Below are 16816 nucleotides of genomic sequence, written 5' to 3' on the forward strand. Positions count from 1 at the left end.
CTGCTGTGTGACCTTGAACAAGTCTCCTCATCTGCAAAACGGGGATAACCCCCTCCTCCCAGGCTTGCAGAGAAGAGAAGCGGAATGAGCATGGCAGAGCCGGTCACATAGGCAAAGGTGGTCACGGAGCAGCCCTCACCACTGTGTGGTGTCTATGGCTCCAGGATGGGAGGCAGGTGATGGCTAGAAAGGAGGAGAAGCTGGACCAGCAGGCCAACGACCAACCCTCCCAGCCCCAGTCACCCTGGGAAACCTCAAAACCGGGAACACACAGAAAGGGTCAAAAACAAGAACTAACACAGGCCTTTTATTTGCTCCAGAACTTGGCTGCTGTGTGGTATGAGGGTGTCATGCTTTCCCAGGGCCCCTCAGGGACCTCCTTCCTCGAGGGCGCTGGATTTCTGGGCGAGGGCAGACTGTATGGCCCGCTCCTCCAGGCCTCATCAGTCCAGAAGGCCCAGCTGCCTGCCACTGGCGCCTGGGACCAGCACATCCCCTGAACCTGGAAAATGACGCCCACCTTTTCTGCAAGGTGGCTTTTCACAAGGCGTTGGTTAAAATATTGCACTTGTAAATTAGGAAAACTGATGAGGCAACCGTTTCCTATTACAGGAAGACGTGTCAAGCATCCTACTACTGTTTAAATAAATAGAACTCAAGGCGGGGTCTGCGCGAGCCCCAGTGGCCCCTGGAGAGCCCTGGAGCCCGGGCCATGCCCCTGCCCCACCAGCCAGTTCTTTAAGGAACTTGGTCAATGCGAGGTCTCCGCAGCAGGGAGCAGCAGCTCCGGATCTGGTTCAGCCAGGGCCCCTGACCTGCCGGGGCCCTTGAGCCCCCTCGTACCGCGGCAGTGGGGACCCAATGGGGCCAGTCCTTCTCTCCTCCAGCGGCCTGGGCCTCTCTTGGTCCAAGCCTCTCGTCCAAATGTCCATCTGTCTGTCCGGAGACGTGGCCTCTGGGGGCTTGGTTGCCCCCTCCGTCGTGGGGGAGAGGGAGGCGTAGGAGGAAGCCCAGCCCTCCTGGTGTGAATGCTGAGCTCTACCTTGGCGGCCCCTAAAGTGGGGGACTCATCTTCTTTTGGTTAACGAGGTCCAGGTAGAGGTCCGAGCGGAGGAAGCGTGGGTACGAGTCCTTTTCCATGAGCCCGAAGATGCGCTTCTGCGCCAGGTCGAAGCAGCCCCGCGTGACGCTCTGCAGGTTGTCCTTGGTGTGCTCCCGTGTGTACGAGTCCAGGTTTACCTTCAGGGGCACAGGCGGCATGGTCAGGGCCGCCCGCAGGGGGCTGACCCTGGGGCCCAGGGGTGGGGGTGGCACCTATCCATCCTCTCACCTCAAAGCCCCTCGCCTCCACATCACAAGGTTCAGAGTGGAGACCCTCGGGTGGGCAGTTCAAGTCTTAACTCATCACTTACTGAAGGGCCTGAAACCCACCTCCAGGGTCAGGCTGCCGGGTTTAAATCCCAGTAGCGCCACACCTAAGTGTGTGGCTTTGAGCAAATCACTTAAGTACTCGGAGCCTCAATTGTCTTATCTACCGCTTAGGAATAATAGTACCTTCTTCAGAGAGTTGTGCCAATTAAGCTAGATCACCCGCGTTAAACAGATAGGGGTCGAATCAACAGACCACCCCTGTGGCTGCGTACACAGTAAGCACTCAATAGATGTCAGCTGCTATGATTAGGCTCTCCAAGACAGTCCCTCATTTTAAAAGTGAAGATAATATTAAAATCGACTTCACAGGTTACAGACGTGAGCCCATTCATAAAGGGCTTAGCATCGCAAGAGGCCATTTTTTGTTATCAACTGAATTCAGTTCTTCCCGAGGCCCCCAGCTTGCTTCCTCTCCACCCAGGACACACGGTCCCCGAGAATCACCCTGCCCTCTCCCCTTCCTGACCTCCTCCTGGGGGCATCCGGCTACCCCCAATCACTAAGAGGCCATGGGGCACGGGGACAGGGCTGAGGGCCAGACGGAGTCCTTACCTCCTTGCACGCCTGGATTGCGATGTACTCGGCAAAGATCTTCTTGGCCTTGGCTGCCATCTTGGACTGTGACTTGACCTTCTTAAAGTCCTCGCATGCCAGCCAGAATTCCAGGTTCTCCTCGCTAAACTCGGTGCGCAGGAAGGCCTGGAACACTGCTAACCCATCTGTGAGGAGAAGTCCGGACCCTGGGTGAGAGGCAGAACCAGCTTCTCCTCCCCTCAGCACCCCCAGATTATCCTCCTGGGAACATTAGGGTGTAAAGGCCTCTGTGAGCCTTGGCCAGGTGTCTCCCCACCTGTGCCTCAGTTTTCTCATCTGCAAAATGGGGATCACCAGCCCTGTGAGGATCCGAGGGGATCCAGCCCAGGAGAGGAGGACCGCCACATTTGGCCCAGTGTGAGCCTTCACAGTACATGGAAATGTTGTTTGTTATTCTGGGAAAATGGGTCTGAGCACACAGGTCCCAGCGGCCTCTAGCAGGCAGTGCCAGCTCCCAGGGACAGGGAGGGGCAGGCGGAGCCGGCTCAAGGCCAGACCAAGGGCCTCAGCCCGGGCTCAGTCTCCCCAACAATAGGGACACCTCATAGGGCCCAGGAGAGAGGGAAAGGCTACCTCTGCAGGATCAGGCTCCCGCTCTGGTCTAGGAGAGGAAGAAGAGAGAGGGAGGGAGAGAACCCAGGGAGGGGGAACAGGCCACTGGCCCCCACTTACATTTATGAAGCAGCAGCTTCTCCAAGGACTCGCCCCACTTGAGGGCTTCCTCCGAGGTGGGCCTGAGGGCAGAGGGAAGGGGCACCATGAGGCTCCGAAAAGTGGGGCAGCTGGGTCTGGGCAGCCTCTGTTCGCCGCCCTTGGCCCAGGCAGTGACTGATCCTGACTGGGGAGTCCAGGAGGGGTCCATCCCCTTTCTTGGGGTCAGCTTCACTTCTACCTCCCCTGCCCCCCGCCCCTGCCTGGCTGTCCTTCCCAGGGCAGCTATCCCCTGAGGGCTGCTGCTTGCAGGCACCAGGCTCCCTCTATCTGAGCCTCCATCCCACCCAGAGCTGGATTCCATACCCCTTGCCCTTTAACCCCACCACCAGCCCTGCTCCCCCTCTCCCCCGTCCTCCCTCCAGGGAAACAGTGAGTGCCTGAGGGGTCCCAAGGTTCCAGGGGGGACCTACTTGAATGACTTCATCACTTTGTCTGCCTTGCCTGTTGGCTGGGCCCCTGGGGACTCGTTCCGCCGCCTGAAGATGCCCAGCTTGTTCTTCATGTCCTTGGCTCTGGGGGGCGGAAGCAGAGAAGGGGGGTCGGTCAGCCAGGCACACTCAGACCCTGTAAATTCAGGGTCGGAAGGCCACGGGCTGGGGCAAGGGACACCTACTCCTTCATCGTGTGCCGCCTCTGTAGGTTCCCGTTGCGCGTGAGGTACATGCCTCGGAGCATCTCCGTAGAACCCCCCACCTTGGGGCCCGGGAAGGTCTGCAGGGAGCACTCGGGGCTCCTGCTCCCCAAGCTCTGTCCTGAGCGGCAGGCAGGCCAGGCAGCAACGGGGCAGGATGTGGAGGAGCGTGCCTGCGCTTGCTGGGATCCCAGCCGGACTACTGGACTCCCAGGCATAGGCTGGGCTGGCACTCAAACAGGAGGAGCCAGGAAATGGGAGGGACCAGGACGGAGAGGAGAAAAAAAAATCCCTCCTGGCCAACCCTGAGAGGGAGCCCGTGAAAGGGGCTGTGTCTGCAAGGGGCGGCCTCTGGGGCCCGCCCAGGCAGGAAGCCAGGCCCAGTTATTTGTGAGTGGCCTCCCCCCGTTACCACAGCAGCGCTGGGGGAAGGAGAGAACAAGTCAGCAAATTGCCGGGAGGGAAGAGGGGAGGAGAGAAACTGCACACCAGGGTGGCAGGACTGCCTATTTTTAGCCAAGAACTATTTTTAGCTTTGCCACTCCCCCCATGGCTGCAGATTTTAGCCCGGGGCGAAGCTGCTAGCAGCAAAGGGTTAAATGCCTCAGGCTCCTGTTCGCCTGCTCTCCCCGCCTTTTCTCTAGATCCTCTCCCCCAGAGAATAGCTCCCAACCTCAGCCACTGGCTTTGGAGACCCCCATCCACGAACATGCAGGATGCGCCAAATGTCTTAGTACAATTTTAAGCTTAAATAACTTCAGAAGTACAAGTCCTATAAACTTTCAAAGACATCTTTTGAACGTGCAATTATTTAGTCTTTAAAACATTTTTGAGTAAGTTTTTCTTTGTTTTAATTTTTTATCTCCAACTTTCTGATTAAAGATGAGAAATGCTGACTGAAAGCAAACATTTAAAAGGTATGATCTAAATCACAGAGCTAAATACATGCAAAAGAAATGTAAAAAACTCAACTTTCAAAAGTGTTTTGTAAGTCTGTAGCATTTCTACTTCTGAAGTTATTCAAGCTTCAAATGGCACTAGGACCTGCAGGACACCCTTGTACTTGAGGGGAGTGGTACCCGGTGGAGGTTAAGAGTGAGAATTTGAAGCCAGACAGCCCAGGGTTCGAATCCCAGCTCCAGCAGTAACCCACTGTGCGCCTTTTGTCAAGTTACCTAACCTCTCTGCATGTCAAATTTTCTCATCAGTTAAACAGGGATGAATGACCAAGGGACTTAACATCTATCTGCTGGGGTTGTTTCAAGACCAGGATAAGATGCACAGAAGGCTTTCACACAGTGCTAGGGGCAAAACTGCCCACATGTCTACCTGAGGGTCTGGGGCAGCTGCCCAGGAATGGGGACCCTGCTCTAGAAGGTTCCAAGCCAATGAGATAAGGCCAAGGAATCCAGGGATTGGCAGCCCTCTGGGTGAGGACTGGGCCCACAGAGAGCCCTGGGGTGGCCGGGAGTGAGAGAGCACAGCTTCCTGAGCCTGGTGCTGAGAGCCCCTGCTCCAGGCCCACTGTGCAGGTGGGTACACAGAGGGGCGGTGGGGAGGGGGTGCTTGTCTGAAGCCCAACCTTCAGGGGCTCCTTGCTGGCTCAGAGCCCACAGGGAACAGCAGAGAGAAGCCTGCAGCTGCTGCAGGAAACTGGAGAGGGCAAGGGAGCTGGGGGAAGAGAGTTTCTACCGCCGGGGAGCCCAGCTAGGGTCGAGGCAAGGGAAGAAGGTTGCAGGAGGCATCTGGGAAAGATCCCTGTTCTCCCCACCAAGCCCAGTTTGTGCATGATGGTGGGCACTGCAGGACCTGGAGAGGAGGAGTCCCCTCCAGGTGCCACCATGGGTCCCTTTACTTCCCGCCCTGTCATTCTCTGCAGTCTCCAGGGTCTCGGCCTGGGGGAAAAGGAGACCCAAGGAGATTCTCCACACACCCTGTTAACTGACACTTCTAACAAACCTCCAAACGGAAGAGTAAGGGAGCCTGAGCATGGCCAGAAAGGCTTAGGGAATATGGGATTCGCTATCTGGGCCAGCAGCGCCCCCTCCTGGCAATGTCCGAGACTGTTGCTATTCAAGAGCAAAGAGGAGAAAGGGGAACCTTACCAACTGTCTGTTCAGCCTTTCCCAGAGGCAACAAAGAACTTGGTGAGGTCTCTCAGCCACTACTTGTTTCCAAGGCTGGGGCGGGGCAATGGCAACCTGGCTGGCTTTCTCTGCTTGGGTCCCGGTGGCTTCCAGGTACTGAATCAGCACCTTGCCTGACACTACATAGATGCTGAGGGCAGTGCCAGAAGCTCAGAACCCTGGTGACCCCGCCCTGGGGCCACTGCTAAGCCCAAGGTCCTGCTGTTCCCTGTGTCTGTCTGGGGCAGGACTGGGGGCAGCCCCTTCTCCCCACCTGTACCCCTGGAGGAGGAAGAGGGGTGCAAGGGTGAGGGCCATGGATCTTTCCAACATACAGGTTTTTGCTCTTTCTCTTCCGGGAGCCTTCGTCATTGTCCCCAACCGTGTCGGGCCCACTCATCTGCGGAGAAAAGACAGATAGGTTGTAATCCAGAGGCTGCTGCCTGAGCAAAGGGAGACTCGGGAATCCAACAGCCCCTGCAACACTGCTTCCTCTAATCCCCTCCAAAGTGCCCACCCCCCACAGAACAGGCGAGGGAGGGAGACCCCACTACTAGAAACAGCCTGTCCATGGAATGCAGCTGGCTTGGCCGAGCCTCCCCCCGAGGGTCTCCTCCTTGTGCACTTAGGACCGGGCTTGCTGAGAGGAAGGCAGAGACACCACGGCAGGCAGATACTCCCTTTGAGGTTCAGCCAGCCCTTCAGCAGGGGTTCTGCTGTGTGACTGGGCCAATTGCTGTCCTCCTCTGAGCCGCTGCCGCAACCTTTTGCAGCAATGATTCAGAATCTGGAGAAGGGGCCATGTGCAAATGGATATACTAGATAAGAAATATAAATTTGGAAGGCATTGGGGGAACCAGGCAGAGGCCCTTCTCTAGTGGAATGGCTCCCTGAATGTCTGGACCCATAGCTTTTTATTTACTAGGATACACATTTGCCCTTTACGAAGCAAACAGACATCAATGGTAAGGTTTGGTAAACAATAAAGGATTATCAGGTTAGGGCAGTGGTCGGCAAACTCATTAGTCAACAGAGCGGCAAACCGCGGCTCACGAGCCGCATGGGACTCGCGAGCCGCAGTTTGCCTACCACTGGGTTGGGGGATTGCCTTCAGCCATTCAGCCAGCAGCAGGTAATAGAATGCTGATTCTCAGCCCTTGCTGAATATCAAAGTCCATCAGCCTTCTGAAGGACCTCTCGTATTTATATGTTAACTGCTTTTTGGTCTTTGCCTCCCGCAAGCCTCTATTCCTTAATTTCAAAATTGAAATCATAATGACTAACGCAGGATTCTGCCGTTTGAAAGATACCTGGGACTGCTAGGTAGTGTGTAAAGTGAATTATTACACTTCTCTTGCCTTAAAACTCTCCACGGCTCCCTAGTACCCTTGGGGAAACATCCAAACTCCATAACATGATGTGCAGGGTCTATCATCTCAGGATCTGGGCAGAAAGTTCCATTTTAACATCCATTACTACTCCTCCAGTGATCTCCCCAGCCTGACTCCTGCTCCAGCAACCTCCTTGACCTGCCCCCCCCAACCAAACAGAATGTCTTCACTTGTCTCGTACCTTCCTGTGGGCCTTCGCACATGCTATTCCTTCCATGGGGGATGCCTTCTCCTCCTAAGACCCAGCCTCTGGAAAGACCTAGACCTCCGGAAAGATGCTTAAATGCCTCCTCACCTGGGAGGCCCTCCCTGACCCCTAGATCAAGGTTGTGCCTCCTTTACTCCCTTTGAGATCCCCACTACACCCAAAATGGCTTGTTCCAAATCTGTCTTCTCTACTGGACTGTGAGTTCCCATGAGCAAGGCCGCTGCCTGACTGCACCTGTCTGGGTAATCTTCACCGGACCTAGGGCACAGTACCCAATAAATATGTGTTAGAATGACTGACTGACTGACTGAATGAATGAATGAATGAATGAATGGAGAGGGAGGGAAAGCAGGCTGGGAAAGATGCATCTTGAGGTGCCTGCTGCTTGATTTAAGGCCTGCAACTTAATCTCCCAGGCTCCACTTCAGCCCACAGATTCTACCCATTCCACCCCCATCTCCTTACCTCTGCCAGTGCTGTGCCCTCTTCCTGGAATGCCCTCTCCTCTTCTCCCAGTCTTCACCTCCCCCTAGTCCATCACTCCTGCAGACCACTCTAGACTCACACCATCTCTACCGGGGCCTCCCTCTGTCTCCCTGCCTATGCTTGCCTATCCTTCTCCAGGGGAAACCAGAGCCCCAGCTGTGCCACCCAGAGCAGGAGCCCAGGAAATGCTCTGAGACAGCAGAGGAGCCAGCGCTCAGAGAGGATGGGCATGGACACTCTGTCCCAGCGCTCAGAGAGGATGGGCATGGACACTCTGTCCCAGCGCTCAGAGAGGATGGGCATGGACACTCTGTCCCAAGATAAGACAGAAGGCCTCCGGGCGTGGCTCTCAGCTCTGATTTCTCATGAGCCCCACCCTGGGTCTCAGTTTCCTCACTTGTAAAATAATGGTGGGCTACGCCTTAAAATACTGTGTTAATTCTGGGAAGAAAAATAATCCAGAGATATCCAGCAGGAGGAGCTACCAGCCTCAGTAAAGCATGCACCCATGGATGGATGGATGCATGCATGCATGCATGGATAGACCTACGGATGGATAGATGAAGGACAGGTGAAGTATGGCATCATTTATAGAGCTTGTACTATAGGCCAGACCTTGGGATGGGCATTATTCAGATACTATCTCATTCATCTTCAGAGTAAATCCATAAAGTAAAGAGAGGCTCCGAGAAGGTAAGCCACTTGGCCAAGGATACCCAGCATTTAACTGACAGCAGGGATCTAGGTCTATCTGAATTCAAACCATGTATTTCTCCGCCAGAGGATGCTGCTACGCAAAGGCGAGGACAGAGCACGTTTTGAATGTTTTCAGTGAAAGACTCAGGGGAAATGCCGCCTCCTTCCTGAGAACGCTGCCCCACCAAGGCTGTAAACACGAGTGTGTACGTGCACACACAGGCACACGCCTGTCTGTGACGAGGGATTCCAGAGCTCGGTTTGCAGCCAGACCTGGCTATAGATCTTCTTTCCACTGACTTTGGAGAAGTTTCCCAGCCTCTCAGCTTCAGCTTCTTTAGTTCTAACATAGGGCATGAGGCTGACCACACACCCCACTGCCGGAAGATTCCCTAGGAAAAAGTCTGGGCCCGCACGGCCCAACTTTGGCACACAGTGTGTCCTCACTACCCAGAGGCTGCTTGTGTTCATTGCCCAGTGGGTGCTACCACTGTCACCCATTGAATATACAAGCTGTGGTCACGCTGGCCTGGCTAGGCAGTGCCTGAAGCCCCCACCCGTGGGAAAGGGCCCAGGCGCTGGGCTTCCTCCCATTCTAACCTCAGCTTCCGCACTTTATCAGCACCACACAATGGGCCTGGGGACCACTCCCACCCGCCCCGCCAGCCCCAGCCTCTGCACTGCTGGGAAATGGGCTCTTCCTTCCATTGCTGGGAGGGGGTCATCTTCGGGAGAGGGGTCATCTTCGGCAGGGACCGGCCAAGCCAATCCCCCTGACAGAGGGGCCAGGCAGCTCTGGCCCTGGGAGTCGGCCCCCGAAGTAGCCAGGAAAACCCAGGCACCAAGGGGTGGGGGACAGAAAGCGAAGAAACTAAGATGAAAAGTTAGGATTCTCCTTTGCAGCCAGAGTAGTTCCCAAGGTTCCTCTCGATGGGAACTGCAGCCAGGCCTGCCCAGGGCCCAGTACACAGGGCCTCCCCTTCCCATCTGCTCCCCACCATCTCTAAGTACGTGACCCTCCCTGATGAATGGCTAACGGAGGTGGGCTGAGCCCAGAACCATCTCCCTTCACTCCAGGCAGGAATCCCTGGGGCCTGCCCAGCCCCACCCGGCCATCTCCAGGGACTGAGAGCTCACTGCCTCTTGGAATAATATACTTTTTATTGTAATTAGAACTATAATCATAGCAGTAAAGATGCTAAACTGCCTGCATTTGAACGCCAGCTCCGTCGTTTATCAGCTAACAGGCCTCAGACAAGCTACGTCCCTTTTCTGGACCTTGGTTTCTTTACCTGTAAGAGGAGGAGGATAATTAGACCCACCTCTTATTATAAGGATTAATGTTAGCCCGTGTGAAGTGCAAAGCGCAGCGGCTGTCCGTGGATGTCCTCAGTAACTGTTAGCGATTGTCGCTACTGCTGTTACTTGTTGAGCGCTTACTATGTGCCAGGCAGAGTGAAAGTGCTATTCAAATGTGAGGAGCGCGCACATTTGGAATGTTTTCAGTGAAAGACTCGGGGGAAATGCTGCCTCCTTCCTGAGAACGCTGCCCATCAAGGTCGCAAAGACGTGTGTGTACATGCACATGCAGGCTGTTCCTAACTTTACCTGATTTAATCTTTGCAACAATTCTAAGAGCTATTTGCTTATTGCTCCCAGTTTGCAAGGGGGAAAACTGAGGCCCAGAGCAGTTCTGTTACCTGCATGGGCTCTAAGAGCTGGTAAGCAGCAGAGAGTTTTGGGCCCAGTTCCAGAGCCCACCCAGGACTGAGGGCGCGCCTGTGAGCAGGGCCTCCCGGGTTTCCCAGCCTGGCAGGCCCCATGGAACCCTAAACTCTACACCTATTTGTTTAGACACAGGAAATCATTTCTCTTAGGCTTTTCTTAACTAGGAGGCTGGAAGGTGTTATCACCTCTCGGAGCTGGAAGGCATCCTAGGAGCCCTCTTGTCTGACCCGCAACCTAAGACTTAGTGGGGCAGGGCGAGCCCCCTCCGCTGATAGCCTCTGCACGTGCCAGTGCCCTGCTGGGGGAGGGACAAGGAAGCATGGCCAGGGAGGCGCCCTGCCCCATCTCCTTGCTGTCAATGAGTGACCTGTGACTCTGGCCTGGGCCAGGCCCGAACATGGTGCAGTTCAATGGCAGCATCCTGCGCCCAGACACTGATAGCTCGGGGCTTCCCTGGCTCCCAGGAAAAAGGTAGGCACAGGCCTGTGGATCTGTCCAGCCTGGCCTCCAGGGAGCAGCCGGCAGAGCCAGGTCTGGCAGCAGAGGGCACTGTGAGCCAGCTCAGCTCAGCACAAGGAGGCAGGCCCGGGCAGGACTCATGGGATAACCGTGAGGGGTCTCCTCTCTGGACCTCCGCAGGCCCATCAGTAAGGTGACCACGGCAGGCAGACCACGTCTGGGTCTGTCTGATTCGGACACTCGCACTCACAGTAGAAATCAGTGCACCAGAGGGCAGAATGACCGGTGGGGGGAGGGTCAACGTAGGGACTGTCACCCTGCGACAGGCAGCTCTGTGCTCTAGGCAGCCTCCGCTTAGCCACACGTCAGCACACTGACGCGCCGGAGGCCGAGCCTGCTCTGTCGGGTGCTCCTAGGTCTCACATCACCCCAGGGTCCGTGCCATGGGCACGGAGCACCTACATACTGCAACCTTCTTGAATCCCTGGACAACTCCCAGCAGACTCAAGTCTTTTCAGTGTATAAGGGAAGACTGAAGCTCAGAGAAAGACGTCCCGTGGCCAAGGTCTCAGGACCAGGCAGGAGGAGGCAGAGCTGAGACTTGAACAGGGTCTGTCTGACTCCTTAGCCTGAAGGAAAGCCAGGCCGGAGCCAGGGAGGTGGACGTCCCGGGAAAGCGCTGCCTCCCCAGCTGCCAGCCCCCTGCCCCTGCCCCTCCCCAGCATGAGGGTCTGGGCTGGAGCCAGAGGGGACGGGACAAGGGTGAGGCCACTGTCCAGCTGCACTCGCTGTGTGGTCTGGGACAAAACACTTCTCCCTTGGCTTCAGGCTCCCCACAGCAAGGTGAGCACAGCTGGGCCCTCCCTGAAGCAGTGCTGTGAACGCTAGGAAAGGGAGCGGAGGCACTTGGTGCGTGTTGGGGTAACTGCTACTCCTCTTGTGGCTTATCCTCCTCCTCCTTCTTGTCCACACGATCCCCATTTATGGAGCACCCCCCAGGTGCTAAGTGGCAGCCCTGCCCTTAACACTTTACCTGAGTCGGGCTATTTAATCTTCTCGGCAACCCTACAAAGGAGGTGTTATTACCATACCCATTTCACTGATGAGGAAACCAAGGCTCAGAGGGACAGGGACTTGCCCACTGCCAGTGAGGGATGGAGAGAGATCGGGGTGCTTGTCCAGCCTACACCTTACTTCCCCTTGACAAGGGTAGGTTTCTTACTAAAGCCAGCTGGCTGGAGGGAACAGGATATGAATGATGATGAAGGACTCAGGGCCCAGCAAGCAGAAGCCACACAGAAGGGTAGCTACCACGGGCTGGGGCAGCCTCCGAGGCCCTGCCAGCTCAGTCCCTCAAGCCCAAGAAAGGAAGCAGCAGGCCAAAAGAGGGTGGGGGAGGAGAGGAGGCCAGCGGGAACCCTGGGCACCCAAAGGAGGAAGCGGAGAGAGCTGGCCCAGGCCTGCTGGACTCCCAGGTGGAAGTACCTATCCCAAAATAGGAGTTGAGGTCAGCTAATTTGGGGAACTGGAAGTGTGTGCATGAATGTGTGTGAGTTTATCGATATTATATGTATTTCCATTGGAGCAAGGGGGAAGGGAAGAGAACTTGGATGGGTCTGGAGGGGCAATCAGGATTGAGAGGCTCAAGGCAGATGGCAGACCCCGGCCGTCCTCCAGAGAAGAGTGTCCAGGCCTCACCTCAGTAGGACAGAGGTCTGGACTCTCTCCTGTAGCAGCTGCATCAAGAAATGGCCTAAGCCCTAACCGGTTTGGCTCAGTGGATAGAGCATCGGCCTGTGGACTGAAGGGTCCCAGGTTCGATTCCGGTCAAGGGCATGTACCTTGGTTGTGGGCACATCCCCAGCAGGGGTGTGCAGGAGGCAGCTGATCGATGTTTCTCTCCCATCGATGTTTCTGACTTTCTATCTCTCTCCCTTCCTCTCTGTAGAAAATCAATAAAATAAAATAAAAACAAAAATAAAAAAAAAGAAATGGCCTAAGACCGTGACACTCAAACTACCAGGAACATCACAATCCCGGGGGAGGGGGGTGCTTGTCTATATTGCAGGGTCTGAGCATCCTCCTCGCCCCCCGCCCCCGTGGAATTTCTGATTCCAGAAGTCTGGGGTTGGGGACTTAGAAACTGTATATTCATAGCCTCCTCCTGGTGAACTGGAAGCACTTCAAAGTTTGAGAAGCACATGTGTTGACAGATGAGGAAACTGTGATCCAGACCCAATTCCTTTGGGATTTTGTTCCCATCCTGGACCCAAAGTTTAAGGTCCTGTTCTTGAGGGCCCCAGCCTGCTTTGCCAGCCCGACCACCTTCCTCCCAGGTGCCACGCACCTGCCATCCCTGCAGTTCAGGAATCCCCTGCTCTAGCCAGACTGGCTCCTGTGGACATTTTCGTCCAGGCCACATCCTCTTCCATAGAATGTCTGTCTCAGCCCCTCTGCTTGTTCCAAACCTGCTCAAGCCTCAAGGCTCAGCTGAGGGAAGCTGAGACGGGAGAGAGCGAGAAGACTTCCGAAGCCTTCCCTGATGGCCTTGGGCCTTGGGGTCTCTCCTCCCTGAACTCCCAGGTCTCTGAGGGTCAGCTGTCCTCTGTGGACACTGACCACCCCCACCCACCTAGCCTCACAACAGTCGTCACAACGACACGTTGCACTGCGCTGGCTGTTTGCACCTCAACAGCATCCGCTTAGCGTCTGCACGAATGTCCTCAGGATAAGACGCTTCCGGCTTATCCTCAGCCACCCTGGGACGTGAGAGCCATTCATCTCTGCTCCTCAGAGGACACTGAGGCCCAGAGGAGCTGAGTGACTCACCCGAGGCTCCACAGTAAGAGACAGAACCCAGACTCGAGCTGGCTAATGGACTTCAAGGACATGGTGCAGTCATTCCCGGGTGGGCCACCTTCCTGGCCCACACAGATAGCTCACGCCTCCCAGGCTGAGGGCAGCCTCACACATTGCCGGGGCCCAGCTGGGCCCAGAGCACAGAGCCTGGCACACAGCAGGAAATCAATACACTCGTATTCCTCTACTTATACACTGAGTGGCCAGATTATTATGATCTCTGAATGCATAATAATCTGGCCACTCAATATATATATATATATTAGAGACCCGGTGCATGAATTCGTGCATGGGTAGGGTCTGGCCAGCCTGGCCAGGGGGAGGGGACATGGGCGGTTGGCCGGCCTGCCTGCTGGTTGAACTCCTGGTCGAGGGGACAATTTGCATATTAGCCTTTTATTATATAGGATATACACTGAGTGGCCAGATTATTATGCGTTCAGAGATCATAACAATCTGGCCACTCGGTGTAAATATTTGCAGGAGGCAAAGAGCACAGTGGTGAAGAGCTCCAGCCCTGGAGGCAGATGCTAACTCTGGTTCTGGTATTTAAAAGCCTGGTGCAAGTGAGACAACCTCAGTGCCTCAGTTTCCTCCTCTGGGGGGAACAATAATCGTATCCACTTCATAGGGCTATTGTGAGAATTAATGAGGTAATGTAAATTACATAAAATATGTGTTGTCATTGTTTTCGGCTGATGGATTTCTAATCTGGCTGGGCCCGGGGCCACATGGAAACTGTAACTGTTTCTCCAGCTACTATCTTGGGTCTTCAAGATCCAAATACACAATGTCCTGGGCTAGGCTGCATCTGCTCTACTTTCTGTGGGGGTCCCCAGTACAATGGAGCTGTAAGAACACGATATCTGGAGTCATAAAGTCATGGGTTTAAGTCCAGGTTCTGCCTTCTGGTCTCTTGGGTCTCAGTTTTGTTCTCTGTCAAATGGGGATAAGGCTCATTGGAAGAACTCATTGGAAGACTTAGCAGGAATGTCCTGGTGGGGGTGGAATAAAGTGACTGCTCCTTCCCTGCAGCTCCTGGACCCCCCCCACCATCTCATGTACCCACGCCCCCTCCACCCTCGGCCTTCTTACCTTCCTGTGTCCCGTGAAAAAGAGGGAAAGGTGGTGCATGGAGCCCCCGTTGCGGCCCAGTTCCTTCTTGAGGGTGCGAGGCGAAGGTATGGCCCAGGAAGAGGCAGTGCCCTCTCCGTCAGAGCAGTTCAAGGTGGTGTCAGAGGAGAAGCAGGGCCCGCGGGGCTCCTGCAGCAGGCTGCCCTCACTGTGCGTCCTGCGCCGCAGCGAGTTCTGCACCCGCAGCGAGAGGCCGCCCTCAGCACCCTGGCCCGTCTCTATCATGCTGCTGCGCTTGGCCTCGCTGCGCTCTCCGTAGTTGTCATCACTTGTGTCCTCATCCTCATCTTCCTCCCCTTCCTCCCCCTCCTCAGCCTCTTCTGCATCCTCCTCATCCCCGGAGCTGCCCCCCGCAGCCCCTGCCTTCTGGCTGTAGGCACTATCCAGCCGGACCTCAGGAATCACAAAGGCTGGCCTGGAGGCCACAGGCGGGCCCCCGGTGGCTGCTGGAGGGTCCCCAGGGCCCGTGGTCTCAGCAAGGGCCTCAGCTGGTAGCGGGGCCTGGCTGGGGGGTAGGTCTTGACATGGCGGAAGGTCCTGAGCAGGAAGGTCCCGGATGGTAGGGAGGTCTTGGCTGAGTAGAGGGTCTTGGCTGGGAGAGGGTTCTTGCTTAGCAGGGAGGTCTTGGCAGGGAGGGAGGGCTTGGGCTGCAGGGGGTTTCTGGCATGATGGGGAGTCCTTGGTTGGTGAGGGTTCCTGGTGCGGTGGGGGTTCCTGGTGTGGTGGGGGTTCCTGGCATGGTGAGGGTTCCTTGCAGAAAGCTGAGTCTTTGCTCGATAGGGATTCTTGGCCAGGAGATGGTTCCTGGCCCGAAGAGGAGTCCTTATTGAGTGGAAGGTCTTGTCCCGAAAGAGGCTCCTGGCCAAGAGAGGGGTCCTTGCTGGGTGGGGGGTCGTCGGCACCTGGCCCCTTCCCTTCCTCCAAGGGCATCTCCCTTTTCTCATCCACCTCCGACTCAAACATCTGGGAAACAACGAGAAAACAACAAAGGTTCAGAAGAGGAGGTTACACGGTGCCAGGTACTGCGCACACAGAGGCTGAAACAAAATCAGGCAGCGGCCCGAACCCCACCCCACAGTCTGAAAGCCAAAGCACCAGATGAAAACCTAAAAGCCCCCTTTGGTCCCAGCCTTAACGCCTTGCTCAAAACTACCGCCCCATCAAAAACATGAGGGGAGGAGAGGTAACCGCCATGGTCTGGCTCCTGTTGTGTGCCAGGGGCTATGCCAGATTAAACCCCTTATGCAGTCTTCCCAACGGCCCTCTCAGGCCAGTCCCGCTGTGGGTAAGTCACCACTGAGTAAAGGAGAAGCGAGGCTCTCGCTGCGTTCATGGACTAGAACCAAACCAAGCCCCAAGCCACAGCAGTCACTAAGTGGGAGAATCCTGGACCGAAGGGTACCTTCTACCTGAACCAAAGGTTTTTGTAAAAAGCCTAATGAATTGTTCAAATAAGAACTTGCTCTCAACAAAATGAAAAGGCAACCCACTGTATAGGAGAACATATTCGCTAATGATACACCTGATAAGGGGTTAACTTCCAAGATATATAAAGAACTTACACAACTCAACACCAGGGAGACAAACAATCCAATTAAGTCCTGGGTAAATGAACTGAATAGACACTTCTTCAAAGAGGACATACAGATGGCCAAATGACATGAGAAAATGTTCGACGTGACTAATCATCAAAGAGATGCAAATTAAAACGACAATGAGATATCACTCACACCTGCCAGAATGGCTACCATCAATAAATCAATAAACAAGTGCTGGTGGGAATGCAGACTGGTGCAGCCACTGTGGAAAACAGTATGGAGTTTCCTCGAAAAATTAAATATGGATCTCCATTTGACCCAGTGATCCCACTTCTGGGAATATGTCCTAAGAATCCCAAAACACCAGTCAGAAAGAACATATGCACCCCTATGTTCATAGCAGTGTTCTCTACAATAGCTAAGATCAGGAAACAGCCCAAGTGCCCACCAGTAGATGAATGGATAAAAGAGCTGTGGTACATTTACACAATGGAATACTATGTAGTAGTAAAAAAGAAGGGTCTCTTACCCTTTGAGACAGCATGGATGGACCTGGAAATTATTATGCTTGCGAAAAAAAAGCCAGTCAGAGAAAGAGAAATATCACATGATATCACTTATATGTGGAATCTACTGGACAAAATAAACTGAAGAACAAAATAGGGCCAGAGACATGGATACATAAAACAGACTGACAGATCTCAGAGAGGAAGGGGGTGGGAGGACTGGACGAGATTAACGAAAGAATTTATATGCATGTATGCATAGTCCATGGGCACAGACAATAATGTGGTGAAGGCCTGCGGGGGGCAGGGTCTAGG

At 54.8% G+C, this 16816-nt stretch overlaps 1 protein-coding gene across 9 annotated transcripts in view; it reads right to left on the minus strand.

The window, feature by feature from the left end:
- Positions 1–287: 287 nt before the first annotated feature.
- RGS3 (regulator of G protein signaling 3) overlaps positions 288–16816 on the minus strand; it is a gene marked incomplete at its 5' end in the record, with an annotated part of 121755 nt that continues 105226 nt past the window's right edge. For 8 of the 9 annotated variants that reach the window (XM_080671390.1, XM_080671387.1, XM_080671396.1 and 5 more), the window contains 6 exons: positions 288–1239; positions 1984–2150; positions 2698–2759; positions 3150–3251; positions 5832–5896; positions 14419–15420. In XM_080671390.1, coding sequence (XP_080527516.1) covers positions 1054–1239; positions 1984–2150; positions 2698–2759; positions 3150–3251; positions 5832–5896; positions 14419–15420 — 1584 coding nt within the window. In that variant the 3' untranslated portion in view covers positions 288–1053. Of the gene's footprint in view, positions 1240–1983; positions 2151–2697; positions 2760–3149; positions 3252–3352; positions 3885–5831; positions 5897–14418; positions 15421–16816 lie in introns of those variants that run through there. The other variant, XM_080671389.1, reaches the window with a different exon arrangement.

This window comes from Plecotus auritus (genome assembly GCF_963455305.1).
Source record: "Plecotus auritus genome assembly, chromosome: 5".
NCBI lineage: Eukaryota > Metazoa > Chordata > Mammalia > Chiroptera > Vespertilionidae > Plecotus > Plecotus auritus.